Source organism: Chaetodon auriga, chromosome 7 (genome assembly GCF_051107435.1).
Source record: "Chaetodon auriga isolate fChaAug3 chromosome 7, fChaAug3.hap1, whole genome shotgun sequence".
Classification (NCBI taxonomy): domain Eukaryota; kingdom Metazoa; phylum Chordata; class Actinopteri; order Chaetodontiformes; family Chaetodontidae; genus Chaetodon; species Chaetodon auriga.
The window spans coordinates 10,056,249-10,071,914 of NC_135080.1; the positions used below are offsets into that span (position 1 = coordinate 10,056,249).

The 15,666-nt window shown below is 44.3% G+C and overlaps 1 protein-coding gene across 6 annotated transcripts in view; it reads right to left on the reverse strand.

The window, feature by feature from the left end:
- Positions 1-1,399: 1,399 nt before the first annotated feature.
- ift80 (intraflagellar transport 80 homolog (Chlamydomonas)) overlaps positions 1,400-15,666 on the reverse strand; it is a 49,202-nt gene continuing 34,935 nt past the window's right edge. For all 6 annotated transcript variants that reach the window (XM_076734678.1, XM_076734675.1, XM_076734680.1 and 3 more), the window contains 12 exons: positions 11,392-11,571; positions 9,869-9,987; positions 9,344-9,418; positions 8,603-8,766; positions 8,457-8,521; positions 6,508-6,643; positions 6,241-6,388; positions 4,855-5,026; positions 3,269-3,358; positions 2,926-3,098; positions 2,595-2,718; positions 1,400-2,092 (listed from right to left, as the gene is read on the reverse strand). In XM_076734678.1, the coding sequence (XP_076590793.1) occupies positions 1,982-2,092; positions 2,595-2,718; positions 2,926-3,098; positions 3,269-3,358; positions 4,855-5,026; positions 6,241-6,388; positions 6,508-6,643; positions 8,457-8,521; positions 8,603-8,766; positions 9,344-9,418; positions 9,869-9,987; positions 11,392-11,571 (1,557 nt within the window). In that variant the 3' untranslated portion in view covers positions 1,400-1,981. The remainder of the gene's footprint in view (positions 2,093-2,594; positions 2,719-2,925; positions 3,099-3,268; positions 3,359-4,854; positions 5,027-6,240; positions 6,389-6,507; positions 6,644-8,456; positions 8,522-8,602; positions 8,767-9,343; positions 9,419-9,868; positions 9,988-11,391; positions 11,572-15,666) is intronic.

Here is a 15,666-nt window from a genome sequence, read left to right on the forward strand (position 1 = left end):
GATCATGTAAAGGTGGGAAATCCCTCTGCAAGGGAAGATGACAGCAAGTCTCCTCAAATGCACATATTACAAATCCAGACATATACAGAGACACAGACAGAAAAAGCAGACATGCACACAGATGAACACAGGGACGAATACACAGCGCGCACACACACACACACACACACACACAGAAAATAGATTCGGTGTAAGCAACAGCAGAACCTGTGCCAATGATCCAGTAACTCTGTTGCTCACTGGACCAAAGAACAGATCAACTATAAAGGTCAAATCAATGAGCATTATCCTTCTCATAAATTCTACATTATATCTGGGAAGTGTATTTTTGGGGGGGCTGTATTGTTTGGCTATCAATTGAATATAAGAGAACTTGCTACTAAATATGGGAATGCGGCTCTGTGGTTTAATAAAAGTGCAGAATCTATTTGGTATTTTGTGCTGTGTACTTTTAAAAATACAAAATGCTGAGTGAGATTAAAAAGTCTAAAGACTGGCAGTCTAAACATGACTTTTCTATTCTTAATCTACTGATGAGGAGGGTAGAATTGAGTAAGAATCACCAAAAAATCCTCACATTGCAAAGACTGTGTGCAGTGCGCTTTGTATAGTTTGAGAGGAAGTATGCAATTCATTTTAGTTCTGTTTTTCACTGTGTGCGGCCGCTCTCAGTGGTAATGCATGTGAAACCTGACTCCTCGCTGATAAGTCTTTTCATAGATTAATGCTGCTGGATCTGGATGACTCTGGTTTATCACACAGTGAGTAGGCTTGGAAAGAAAGCAGATGGAGGGAGTATAATAAGAGAAAGACAGTGAGTCAGAGAGAGAAACAGGGTAGAAGTGGCTAAAGGTGCAGGGTGCTGAGGGGGAAAAAAGCAACAGCAAGAGAGAATGAACCCATTGATAGATTTTCCTACATCTACCGTCTTCTCTGATGTTTCAGCATCTGCAGCCGCGCTCAGTTTTTCAGGGACTGGGCCGATCACTTTCTACTGACTCTGTCCACATCATCGTGATACGGTCCTGCAGTTGTTTTTTTGGAGAGCCCTGAGACAGATCTTCTCCCTCATCCGTCCCTCCTGGGCCACTGGACGAGATGGATAGGCTATAATGGTCCGCTGATGTACTGGCCTTCTGCCAACCAGGGGGTGGAGCTGCATGGCAAGCGGTTGGTTTCACACCTCAGCAGAAAAGGAAATACAAGAATAACTCAAAGAGAAGCACATACTGTAGATATATTGGACTTTAAAACACACATATGCACCTAGAAATACCCTCTGGGTGCATGTACAAAGCTGAAAAAACATCTTAAAGACACTCTATGATCTTTGTAAAAAACCAGCGAAGCATGAAGACATTAAAGGAACACGATACAAAGAGGATATTCTGGCTGAATATACACAGCATTTCAATTTGTTTTATTACCTGACATTCTTTTTTTAGTGTTTACAGAAGGCAAAGTTTTGAATATATGAGCTATAAAAATATCTATAGATATAAAATACAAAGGCAAACATCACTGACAAGAAAACAAAGCAGTACATTTATGCACGACTGTGCACACCAAGTTAGTTTTGACAAATGGAAAAAGATAACAATCAACTTTGAACCTGCCACACTGAAATCACTGAGAGGCTGAGAAATACAGATACTCTTCAAATCATCCACCCGCAGTAACAGTGACATGCCACGTACAATGTTTTACATTACACAGCACATGAAACAAGACTGTTAAAGTCAAATTCAAGTGTCATATTCTTCGTGGTCTACTGAAAGACTACACATCTTCAAATGCTCCCTTTTGTTTTTACTTGAAGTTAATGTACTTGGACCTAATGGTGGACACTGTACCTCAAGTACAGAACATTTTTTATTACTCTGAGGCCGAGCCAAACCGCCTCATATTCACCAAATGTCAAAAACACATGGGAATCACAATTTCTGTGAAGCCGATGTTTGAGAGAAAGGTCCGCTGAGCGTTAACGTCGCGAGGCCACGCTGCTCCTCACTGCGGCATTAGCAGCCTTTTCTCTTTCTTTGGCCAACTCCATCTCTATCTTCGCCTGGATTTTCTCCCAGTCCACCTCCACCTGGTAGAGACACATAAAGATGACATGAAATGCGAGTAGATAAGATACTGAATTTTGCTTTGATCAGTATGGGTTTGATAGAGCAAAGCAGCTAAATTAGTCAGAATATATGACAAAGCGCGGATCACACTGGATGCCTGAAAACTGTGGTGCATTTCAATGCTTTTCTCCTCCTGATCACACTGAGGAACTGTTTGCAGCATGAGGTGTCCATGAAATAATCCTGTTGGACAGCAACAACTTCAATGGCTGTCGTTGATTTTTGGTTTAGTTCTACTGGCTCTGACAGTGGAGAAAAAGCAGAAGTGACATCAAGTCTTTATCATCTCAGATTTAAACTTTATTGAACTGGAGGCACGCAGAGTGTAGAAGCAGAGCATAAATGCTGATAACCCATGGGAAACAATTACAAAAAGACACCCCCCAGTGCTAAAAAGTGGTCCAGTGTGATCGCTGCCCAAATCAATCAATGCAGTGCATCAGACGTGCTGCCCTGACCCACCCCGTCAGCGTACTGCAGGAATATCTTGATGTTCTCCTTCCTGCCAAATTTCTGTAGGAACTTCTGCCTATAGGCCAGCACGGTGTCCACATGGGTCTTGTGCTTGACGGCCAGCTCCAGAGCCCTGGACACAAAATGACAAGATGAAGACAGACATCCATCTTGTACGGAAAAACATGCTTCACCATAACTCTCACTTGAAGCTCATTTTAGACCTTCTCCCAAAAATACCCCTTATGAGGCTGAGAAAATGCTTCTAAAACATCTTTTACTGCCCCTCTCCTTCCAGCTCCTCCTTCACACACACATTTAGACAAACAATGAGTTGTACCTCTCCCAGTTGAAAAGGTCAATGTTGATTTGTATGGCTTGGTAGATGAGACCACCTTGTAGGAGAGTGGCCTCGGCCTCCTGGACCTGACCGCTGAACAGCAGCATGTGGGCCAAAGACGACTCCTTAGACGGCTGCTCCTTTATGAAGTTGATGTAGCGCACCCTCGGTAACTGAAAGAGGAGAGGGAACGGATGTGCAGAGAGAGAAAAGAAGACTGTGAATGAGATATCTTATATTTGGTCTCTTTGACTGAATTATTCTATCAAAATCACTGGTGTTTACTTGTGTTGGAAGACCTGGCTAAAAATTGACTGAACTGGCCATTAACTAATGCTCTTACTTCTCCAATGGCAGCATAGGCCATCTCCGCTGTGGTCAGCTCCCTGTTTGCCATAGCCATACCAGCAAGACACGCCCACAAAGACTGGTCCTGCAGATAGATGGAGCAGAGGCCGTGAGCATTTTTAAATGACAATATCTGACACAATGACCTGGAAAACAGCTTTTGAATAAATTTCCCTGTTTTCCATGTTATACCTTTTCACATATACAGATAAATATCATTTGACTACATATAACTTTTACTTAACCTTGCCCCAAAATTTTTTATTTCAAATACAAAGTCAGCAAGCAGTGATTAAGAATACAACAGAGCATGATGGGGTGTATGTATGTGCACGGGGACAGGGTATGATGGTGTCTTTATAGCCTCATGTACATCCTGCTCATATCCTGACAGTAGTGGTAGTCATGCTACAAGCCAGTAAGAAAACACGCACGACACACACAAACACAAACCTTGACATTTGCCATACGCAACATCAATGAATGTCAACAAATGTGTCACCACTTTATTCTGTGCAGCTGCATTCATTAAAACAAAGCCTTAACCACCAATTGCCCATAAGTTGAGCAAACTTCACACTGCAGTCACCACTCTGTAATTCCCCCTTTAATCAGTGTCCATCACAGAGACAAACCGCTCTAATCGGAAACCACTCTTGGAAACAACAAATAACGCTGTCAGCCACTGCCGAGGTCATAAGCTTGATACAAAATCTAGACTACCTATCAGCTTCAGGCGAAATCCTCCTTTGGTGTGCCTGTATCATCGTCATGCTGTATGTTGTGTACAGTATGCCTGTTTGTGTGTTTGGCTCTAAACTATTACCTGCATCACCTCCTATCAGGTGAAGGCTTACCGACAACAAGGACTGTGATTCTGGGAAAAGCCACACTGCCACCAAACTCCTTACCAGAAATAGAGGGGGGAGGGATCGAGCAAAAAGGCTTTTAAAACCAGTGCCTCTCTCTCCGTCTTTGCCTCTGTCTCTCTCTCTGTTTTGTCCCACCCTCGTCTTGCTACTAGCCGTCCATTTCTCCAGGGTTGTGGTTATTGCATCATCGCCCGAGCAAAGACACAGTCTAACACTGCATTCAGTGTGTGTGTGCGCGCGTGTGTGTGTGTGTGCATGTCGAGAGTTTACACGTGCATATAGCGCAGTGTGTATTTATGAGTGAGGTCTACGGGGGCTAAATCCGGTAAATGGTGTCACCAGGCTAATTGAAGGCTAATTAAAGCCTGCTGGTCTGCTCCCATAAACCTGTCTACTACCTTCTCATTTCAGAGTCTGTCTCGCTCTCTTTCAAACATACAGTACATGCGTGCATGTGACACACACCACAGGAACCTGGACTGTGCCACAGCCCTAGACTGCAGGATATGTCACACTATGTTGAGGTCAATTATATAAATACAAATTCAAAATAGAACAAATGCTGTTTTGTTTGGGTGTCTAACATGTAAAGATATACTTCAAATGGGTAAACAAGCACAGAGACCAGACGTAAGAATGATGTCACGGCAGGTACAGCCAAGTTCAAGTTTCCCCACTAGCAATTCATAGAGATAAGTGGGTATCTTACCTTGGCGAAGCGGCAGAGGCGCAGCGCATCCTTCCAGCGTCCAGAGGTGCTGTATTCATGCAGGAGTGCTGGGTAGGGAGGCACACTGCTGTACACCAATGAACCGTCTCCCTGGCGTAACGTCACCTTGGTGCCAACATAGCTCATAATGTGGGGTGTGCGGCTGAACTCACTTTGTAGGGGACAAATACACACACACACACACACACACACACACACACACACACACACACACACACACACACAAGCACATGTAACCACATCCTCACAGTCATGTTGTCACTGAAAAGCCAGCTCGGAACAATCTGAGTGTTCCCGTTTTGATTGCTCATGTGGGAAAAAAAGACTAACAGTTCACTAACATATGAGGCGATGCAATATGTTAAAGCTGAGTCAAAATGTAATATGTTCACATGCACATGATGATGGACTGTGCTAATTAAGAACACAACAATCGACTTATTGACCATACAGTTTTTTTTTCCAGTTATGTGCATGTGTGTGTGCCAAAATGTCTAATACAAAGGGTAATTTGTGGCAGCCCACCACATGTACAATTTTGCTGAATTGATGAAATAACATACTGACAGTGCTGCTTTTGTAACTTTCACTGTACTTGGTCCAATCTGCCGTCCATCACAGATATCCTAAAAACCTAGATGAATTTGTAAGAGTGGAGCCTTTGTATTTGTTTATTTATTAGCTCTTGCCACTTGGTATCTGGTGCTCCCCATTTGCAAATTGCATATAAACAAACTTTTACTGGTTCCCATGATACAATCTGCCCGCTGGAACATCGAAATAGTAAAAAAAAAAAAAAAAAAAAGTAGCAACGGTAATTAAGGTTGTGTTGACATAAGCACCCTTCAACTGCAAAACTTGATCCTATTAAGAGCAAATGTATGATGTCTGAAAAAAGTATGATTCAGCATAAGAAGTGTAAAAACTAAGAGTGAGCCAGAAACCACTTGGAGAGTCAAAAAATATAGAAAAGTACGGTGTGTGCAATATGAGCATAAATAAAAACAAAACTAAATGTTCAGATTAGCAGAGACACGCAAAAGTAGTCCAGGATGGCCTGTACAGATTGTGCAGGCACTCTGCTTTAGCACCTCCTGTACTGGCTGAAGCTGAGGACTTTTGGGCAGGAAGTATTGTACAGTCTGACAGCTGCTGGCAAAGAAGAGTGCCTAAAGCGCTATGTGCTGTACCGTGGGGAATGAGCTGGAAGGTGCAAAAAAAAAAAAAAAAAAAACTGCTTCTATCTCTCTTCTGAGCTTGTATTTTACATCTTATCCTACTGCTTCAATTCCATGACTGCTTTAAACTCACATGGAAAAAAAAAAGCTGACATAAAAGTGTGAGAAAAGGACTGTACATGTCTACCTGGCATCCTTGATGTGCAGCGTTTTTGGCAGCAGGTTCTTGTCGGTGAAGACAGCACTCGGGTAGTACCACACTGTCAGCTGGTTGTCTTGGACTCCGCACAGGATGTTAGCAGCATCATTCCATGCCATACTGTGAACCATGCTCCCTATAGAACAATACACACATGCAACAATCACGTTAGCCCAGTGTTAGCTACACTCGTGTATTAAATCATAGAGAGTCACTAAACATCTTGCCAAGTGTGTCCTCGCCTTCCCATCTCACCAATTTTGCAGATTTTGGGTCCTCGCCCGAGATGACGCATAGAGGCCAAGTAAAGGTCGCGGTTCTTGTCTATCAGAGCAATCTTTCTTTCGGTGGACGGGCCACACTGGTCCAGAGCTACCTCCACCACCTCCAGCTACATATGAATAATGACACGCACACAAGCGCAGAGGTAAGAGGGAACAGAGGAGTGAGTGATGGAGGGATGACAAAAGATCAGGGAAAGAAAGGAAATGGGGGAGAGCGGTTTGTACCGTGACCCAACAGCCTTTCTGCCAAGTGTGTGTATGTATATGAGAGAGAGATAGAGAGAGACATTGAGTGGGTATATGTGTGTCTGAACCTGTGTGTGAGTGAATGTGTGTATGTTTCTGGCCAAGGCCAGCTGGCTTCGTTGCAGTGTCTTGGAGCTATGGAGTACTGGCAGACAAAGCCATGCTGACAAACAGTGAGTACTGCTACCTCAACTTCTTTTCCTTCTCTTCTAATTCTTTCCTTCTTTTTGTCTCTTTCTCTGCTAGTTTAACTCCAAAGCCATTCCCCCATTCTCTGCCTGTGTCTTTACTCATTTTTTTTTTATATATTTAGATAAAACCTGGCCTGTTGAATCATCCGGGCCAACCATTAGCCACAACCTTTGGCTAAAGCTAGTCAGCATCCTCACCGGTTGATTCATATAGATGTGGAATAGATTGCAAGATGTGGAAAATAAGCAGCAGCATCAATCTTACAGCGCAGTCTGGGTCTGGCCAGCTCAAGTATTACTCTATAGTACAATATTTTAGGGCAAAATGTTTTTAACATAGCCCTGTTTGGATGCCTGCTGGAACAAAACATGTTTGCACAAGACACACAGAGGTGAGATCTATGCCTTATCACTACCATTTTAAAACAACTTGTTTAATTTCTTGCTTCTTAAGAAAAAAGTAATCTCACACCACGTCTCCCCCTGTGCCTGTCAGGAGCAGAGCTATATCCCACCAAATAACGTAGTCAGCAAAAAGCACGCTGACCCCTGGGTGTCATGTTAATATTTCTTGTAGATGATGGTGCTGACTTTGAGGGAAGGGACACAAGCACAAAGTCTAATTTAAAAGAAGTTACCATATTAGCTATGCCGTATGACCCACATTACCGGATCACGACTACGTCACCAAGCTTCCAGCACCACCTATTTTGCAAGGACATACAAATCAATTTCACTGGTGTAACCAGGTGTTACAACGACCCTAAAGTATCAAGAGCTCTCATGCTATCTTACCAGTTGCATGATGCTGGTTATTACTATTATTATTATTTACATTCTTCACAAATGATCACTAAACCATTTTTGCTTTGTTAGTCTGGAATCTGATTTATAAACTTAAAACACATCTTTTCACCCAACTACGCGACATCCATGAGTTATCTATGAGTCCACGTCACAGATAACTGGCCTGTGTGTAACAGTTCGACTAACCAAAGGAATCTCCGCTGTGCATTGTGTTTTTGGATGAAGAAATACTCTATTATTACACATTGTGAATGGCCATACTCCTCCCTCTGTTATGACATCACATTGACATCAACACATACTAAAACACAAAGACTTCTGATCAGTCACTGTGACTGCTAAAACAGCAACATGACTAGCTGATCCCAGCGCTGTGCAAGAGAACTGATTTAATCAGCACCGCTTCGTAAATAGCACTCAATGTTTGTCATACTGCCACGGAAGGAAGTCTCTCATCTTCTTCCCCCTCTGTCTTCACGCTGTACATTCTATTATACAACTAGTCAGATATTTGCTAAAATGTAGGTGCATGGTGATCACGAGCAGTAGATATCAATCTACACAAGCTGACATGTCCCCACTTCCAGTGTAGACAGGAAGTTAAACAACAAAGCAACAGGGTTGGAGAACTTTCTTTTACAGAAAAGCATCGATATGAGGGCAAAGGATGACCCACCTTGTGAGTCAAGGGCTTCCCATCGCCGAGGGCTTTCCCGGTCAGGGCGTCAAAGAGAAGGATGACTGGTGAGGGGAAAGAAGAACACAGTAAATACACAGTCCATTCTATTCATACAATTATCAAGGTGCTAGAGATACCCTCACCTTTTTCATCACTCTTGTCCCGGATGACAATGGTGTCATTACTAAGCGAGACACACTGGGCATTTAGGATGTCGGCTCTCATACCAGGGAACTTTGGGGAAGATATCAATCGACCCTCATAGGAGAACGTATACAACCCTGCTCCATCCACGAGCAGAAAATGCCTGGGTGGGGGAGACAAGAGCATGCAGTGGATGAGAGCGGAGTAAGTGTACTTTATATACACAGCATGTAGAGGGGAGGGGAGCGAGGAGGGAGATGAGATGAAATGTTCAATAGTAAAAGAATGAAGAGCCGAGTTAATCAACTGACAAGCAGGTCATTTAAACATGTAATGTGCATTAACAAAGCATCGACTAACTCAGCAAGACTCATCAAACTTAACTGTGATTTCAGAAAGGCTGGTAATCTATTTAGCTCTATGTTGAGTGTCAGGGCCATCGCATTGGAGTATTGCACAAGAGCTATTCCATATTAATCTAATTTCCCCCAGTGATTTCACTCTCAGCCTTATTGTATGACAGGGCTGGCTAATCTAGACCACAGCCCCTATGTGTGTGTGTGTGTGTGTGTGTGTGTGTGTGTGTGTGTGTGTGTGTGTGTGTGTGTGTGTGTGTCTATGTGTGTGCTTGGTTGGCTGCTTGATGAGTGGTCAGTGCAGAGTAATGAAGCATTAGAGAAGCTGATAGACGATCCAACAGCCTGTTCTCTTCGTGCTGCTCCTGGAAAAGAGAGACTCACTTCTCTGCTTGCAAGATGAGGCTCACTGTTCCCTCCTTCAGGTCAAAGATGAGGGGAGTGTTCCAGTTTCTTGAGCTGGCATGAATAAACATCATAAACACACAGTGAAACTTGTGAAAAACCCAGACATCCAGTAACAGAAGTGCAACATCTGACGTGTAAGTGCAGAGGTGAGAAGACTTTGGAAACAAGAACACAAAGGCAAAGATTTATGAAGGACCACAGACTAAAGGAAATATTAATGAAAGGAGGGGAGATAAATCAACAAATAAAGCATGGAGAGGGCATCTTGCTAAGGTGTGTTTTTTCACCAGGACCCCTTAATTTATCTAGACTTATCTAGCTACAATACACAGCATGGAAGCTCTATTTCAGTGGGATCACATTTTGCTCAATATATGTAAAACATGAGCATGTGATGCACACAATCCTGATGTGTGAGGGAAATTCTTAAATCATAAGATGAGAATTTTCTAAGCAGCGTGAAAAAGGGGAAAAAAAGCGAAGGAGGGGTGGGCTACTGACTTGTAAACGTAGCACTGGAGGGAAGTGGCGACCACAAGGTGACCATATGCCAGAGAGGCTTTGATGACTCGATCTCTGAACTCCAGTACGTCCACTGCATCGTTCGTCACGTTCCTCACCTGAGAAAAAAGTGGAGGAGTTAGACGAAGAAAAAAAAAAGAAGAGATGAAAGAAGTTCTTACAAATTACTAAGCAGGTATAAATTTTATACTACTGAGCAAACACTTTACATTTAAACGCACAAACAACAAAGGGGAGACACTGGCTTCACTAACACAGTAGTGAACACACTCACGCACACATTCAAGTGTATTTATTCTTAATATACACAGGAAACAGTCTACAGTATGTCCAAGTATACGTAGGGCAACTGTGGTCAGAGAAAGCAGTTTTGACTGTTTTAAGTGTGTGCGTGCAGCGGTTGCTACTCATTTTTTCACCTGCATAGATAAATACTTCCCTCCAGCTCTCTCTGTGAATGAATGAAAAGGCCTTTTCCAGCACCAGGTGAAAGGTGGGGTTATTTTTACAGCTTTACAAATCTTCCTCCTCTGCTCCCTCCAGCAAGCCAAATTTACATGCAACACAACCAGGAATAAAAAACATTTGACCGCAAGGTGGTAAATTTAGCTGGCTGATTCACAAACCACTGGCAGATGTGCACTTTTAAAAAGGACTGCGAGGAGGAGAGGGGGAGGAGGGAGACAGAAAAGCGCCTGCAAGGCTGAAAATAAACGGCTGATGACCCAACTTTGTTTGGCTTACACAAACTGCACTTGGTAAAGATGTTGATGGTAAATGAATGCACGTGTGTGTTGGCACACATGCATGTGCGTGACCTTGTTTCTGTAGGTGTGCGTGTGTACCCCTGACTGAAAGTATAAAAGTGTGTGTGTGTGTGTATGTACATTTGGGTGTGTTAACCGCGTGTAAACGCTACCTTGTGGTTAGAATGAGTTTAAACAGTCGAGAATGGTGGAGCGAGAGAGGCAGCTAGACAGGCTGGTCATTGTCATTGCAGGGCTGCACACTGGCACACTGGGAGGGTCTTACTTTAATATATGGCCAAAACTAGTCAAGGCCTGGGAAACATTTGCTTCTCTACATAGCATATTCACTCACCCCTTTCCAGTCTGCCTATGGCATTGCAGTACTTTTCAATTCTTCTTGTTATGCTGACATAACTGAGCTTTGTCTGTTGATGTTTACTTGGTGAAAACCTATTAATTTCCCTCATAGACATGCTGATTTTCAGTGATCTGAAAACTCTTAAAGACACCTTTCATGTAAAACCATAGCTCTTATAACAGACCAGGAATCAAGATGGGTTTCCAGCTCGATTCTTTTGCATATGCATACAACTGTGCCATTTGTTTAGGTGAGATTCCCTTTTTTCCGTTGACGTCATTGCCTTGTATTATATCACTCCTTTGTCACTTCCCTAGACAAGATTAAATAGGCTTTCTTTAAGGTTGAAAAGGAGCAGCAACATAAACGAGATGTATGTGTGGCTCTCATTCTACCTGCATGGTTCTCCTCTTGCTAAGGGTGATCACAAAGTTCTTCCACTCCCAGTGCTGCTCCACCACATGGGCAAAGATGACATGCCCGTTTCCGCAGGCCCCAGCCAGCTGGGTGCCGTCTGCAGACCAAGCCAAGCTGAACACGCTGCCTGTGTTGGGCTTCTCCAATGCATAAGACCACTGCAAGGATGGGGGGGGCAAGGGGAGAGAGAGAGAGAGAGAGAGAGAGAGAGAACAATATAGTTAATGGCTTCAGATATTTATCTACAATCTTAAACAATTACCTTAAGGGACGGCTTAGGAACTAGAAACAATGAGAAGTTTAGAGAAGAGCAGCGGTGAGAGTCAAGAGTCATGTATGAGTGAGTGCGTACATATGAGTGTGTGTGTGTGTGTGTGTGTGTGTGTGTGTGTGTGTGTGTGTGTGTGTGTGTGTGTGTGTGGACATAATGTAAACTCTGCTAGAAAGACAGGGGCCCAGTCAGTCAGTCATTGAGCTGTGATGAACTGTGAGACACTGAAGTAGCGCTCGGCCCTGCCAAGTCCAGCACTCGCGCTCGTAAACATACACTCTGCTATCCTCATCTATTACTTACACGGGGGGCAGGGGTACAGGGAGGAAAAGGGAGGGTTTATATACGAGCCCCCAAACTGAAGCCAAAAGCTGATTAACAAGACCTCTCCCTTTTTTTCATGAGAAAGGGATTGAAAAGATAGAGCTTTGAGGGGTCTAAGAGACACAAAGCAACAGAGTCAGCGATGGCGAAAGACACAACTGAGAGATATCTAAGACAAGAATACCTCTCTCATCTCTCCCAGTTTCCCTCAGGTATCCTTTTTCTCTCTGTAATCCCTTTATTTTTCCCCTGCTTCCAGTATTTTTTCCTCCCTCCAATTCTATCTTTCCACACCCCTGTCCCTCATGTCTTCTGTGGAGTACTACAACAACAACAACAACAACAACAAAAACATCTTTCTGTGTTGATTCAACACAAATCAGTTGAGACCATCTGGATCCACCAATAGTTAAATGTTTTCCGAATTGTTATTTTCCAGGTCGATCACTCATTAGCCCTGGCAGTAACAGAGTAAAGTACACCAAATAAGTGTCTGTCTCCTAGAAATATAAGTTGTCGCTGCCTGCTGCGCACACCTGGAATCTTTCTGTTGTAACTACTGCTGACTTGCTGACACAATACACCCCCTACCTTCCATCACCACTGTGAACCTTCCTCATCCCCCAGTGGCCCTGCCTGACCTCCCTCTTGCCTTGGGCGCAAAGTGGCTGGCTGATCTGAGTTGGGCTTCTGAGGTTTCTCAGCTGTGATGTCCCACACAAACACGTGCATTCACACTGTAAATAAGACAAGTGTGGTGCAGCAGGCCAAGTGCTGCGGTGACGTTTGGAGAAAAGGCCTCAGTGTGTTCGCTGCCTCGTACACATGCAGCTGCGGGAAGTGAGGTGTGGCGTGAGGTAACAGTCGGAAGGCTGCAGGTTACAGGACCGCTGGATTTCTCTCCCTCTCCTGGTCTGTCGGCCTCATGCACACACTGCTCAGCTGGTTTTGGTCAGCGCTTTGCCAGCAGTTTATGTCATATCAGGACCCAAAATAGTTGAGGATAAAAAGACCTGCACAGCCAAATGGACAAGAGATAGTTTGCTAAACTTAAATGTTTTTAACTTCTTCTCCCACTCTTCTACCTTTCATTTATGCAGCTCCACGCTTCCTTGCTAATACATCCTGTGACAGGAATTAGCCTTTCTTTATGTACATACTTTCTTTATACATATATTTGCAAACCTGAGTCTATCCGCGTGCTCATGCATGTGCTTGCATGATCTCCACAGCCAAGAAGCCTGGCCCAGCGTTCACAATAATGAGATCTCATCCATTCGTCAGCTAACATCTTGAGATGGCCCGCTCTGTGTTAAAGCACCCAAGGGGGAAAAGGAGAGGAGAGGGATGGAGGAGAGAGGGATGGATAGATGGTGGGTCAGAGATGCAGCTGAATGTATACACCAGACTGTAATGAAGCAGGACATATGATATCGGCCTGAGGAGCACTGCTGGATCCATGCTTACCTAATGCTTTTAGCACATTGAGCCATTTGACTCCTTCTAGAGCCAGCCGGCAAGCCAGCAAGTGAGATGTGTGTGTGAGTGTGTGTGGGAAGGAGGGGTTGTCTTTGTGTGCGTGCAGTACTTGTGCACATACCTGTGTGTATGTGGTTTGTCCTTGTGAGAGTGAGAGAAACTATAGATGAGATGAAGAAAGTGTAAATACTACAATTGTGACAAGTGGAAGAAAATAAGACAATACCACATCAGACGAATTCATGTTTGTGTAGACGGGGGGGGGGGGGGTTCACTCCACCCCCCATGAGTGTCCAATGTCTGTTTTGAAGGTGTGTGTGCATGTGTGCAAAAGAGGTGAAAATCCTCAGGCTTGTCACAGTTGTCAGTCAGTGTCTGACTATGAGACACAGGGGGATTTCCTATAGCTGTCCTGAGATGGACGGACGGGGCCAACAGAGGAGAAACCTGGGACATGAAAACCTTTTCCAGAGCAGCGCTCGTTCAAAACCGCAGCATCTCTCCCTTCTTGGTCTACCTTTCATTCATTTACTCCCTCTCTTCTTACGGGTGAAGAGTTTAGATGTTCTGACACAGGCTGCCTGGCAAGAAACTGGTCAGGAGAAAACAGCATCAGGAAGCTCTTCCATAAAAAGGAGAATTTAAGACCAACTGACTTGTGGCATGTCCACACGAAGACTGATACAGCAACACAAGAGAAGACGACAAACACCTCTTCCTCCTCTACGTCCTGTTTTAGTTGGCAAACAACAAAATTGTGCATTACAGCCATCATCTTGTAGGCGCTGGACAGGCACAGCCCAAGTATTCAGCAATGACAACACCTGTGCTGTGTGATCTGCATCTATAATAAGCACTTGCTGCTGCCTAGCGTCCGACAGTGTCTGAGCAGATGTATTTCATCATTATGGAAATGCTGTTTATTCCTTTTCAACATAACAAAGCCAGACTGGTGTTTTCAGATTTTAAAAAGGAAGAAAGAGGTGGTGGGGGTGGACAGGAGGGACAGGAGAGATGAAGGAGATGGGGAAAGGGGAGATCAGCAGGGGGAGGTGAAAGTGGTAGTAGACTTGGCGACTGGTTTCACTGCAGCCAAAAGGTTTGGAACTGTACTAGATACTGTGAACTCTACTTGATTCAAGGTTAGCACAGAGAGAGCAAGAAGAAGAAAAGGCACAAAGCAATGCCGAAAGAGTGAATAAAGGCCAAAATGAGATTTAGGAGGGGCAAGTAGGATGTGGAAAGTGGGTCTGGGCCTTCATCTACTGTAGCAGGAGTCCACTCTCTGGTCACTGAACCCTGTCTGTCCATAATGGGCAGCTTTGTGGCCAGAGAGAAGGTGGCAGACATGACGTGTAGTTCTCAGCTGAGCTCTGGGGGAGAGACGGGGAGGCCCCTTAAACTTACAATGAGCTTATACACGCAGACTACGTATGCATGTACATACAGCAGCAATGCATGGCTGTGCATGTAAGCCTACACACACGCTACGCAATCCAGACAGACACATACATGCCCACACTTGTGCTTGTGTCAAACACATGGCAGGAGACCAAGGCTGGTACTCCTGCAATGATCACTTCGAGCACCAAGCAAAACACCCACACATGCATCCTGTACGCGTTGACATGTGTGTGTTAATGTGACTCAGACACTCAGACGTTAGTTGCATGTACATGGCAAACCCTGGTGTGCTGAACTGGTCAAAATGGCCCTGTGGGATGTTGTAATACCCCCACAGAATAATTTGATAATGCAGCTCTACTATTCACCATCCTTCACCCTATTTTGCAGGTGGTGTTACTATCTGGGTCTGTTTTTGCTTCTGACCTACGATGTGATGATCCAGACCATGGTTTGCAGCGTGCAGCCTACCATAGGCACACATGGACATGCTGACAGTCTAACAGACAACGGCAACTTGGAACACACACCCATATGCATGCACGCACCCAAAAAACACAGCCAATCTATGAATGCGCAGCCTGGCGAGAGCCTCTTTAAGGAGTGTACTTGCCCTCTCCCTCCTCCCTTCCTCCTCCTCACCCTCCGCGTTTCTCGACATATGTTTACCATTAAGACTGGCAGGTGTTGTGGGCCTGCCCCTTCTCTCTATTGTTGCCCTGCAGCCACAGCCAGCATGGGGAGGCCTGCGAAAAGGCTATGTTAGCTCAAAGGC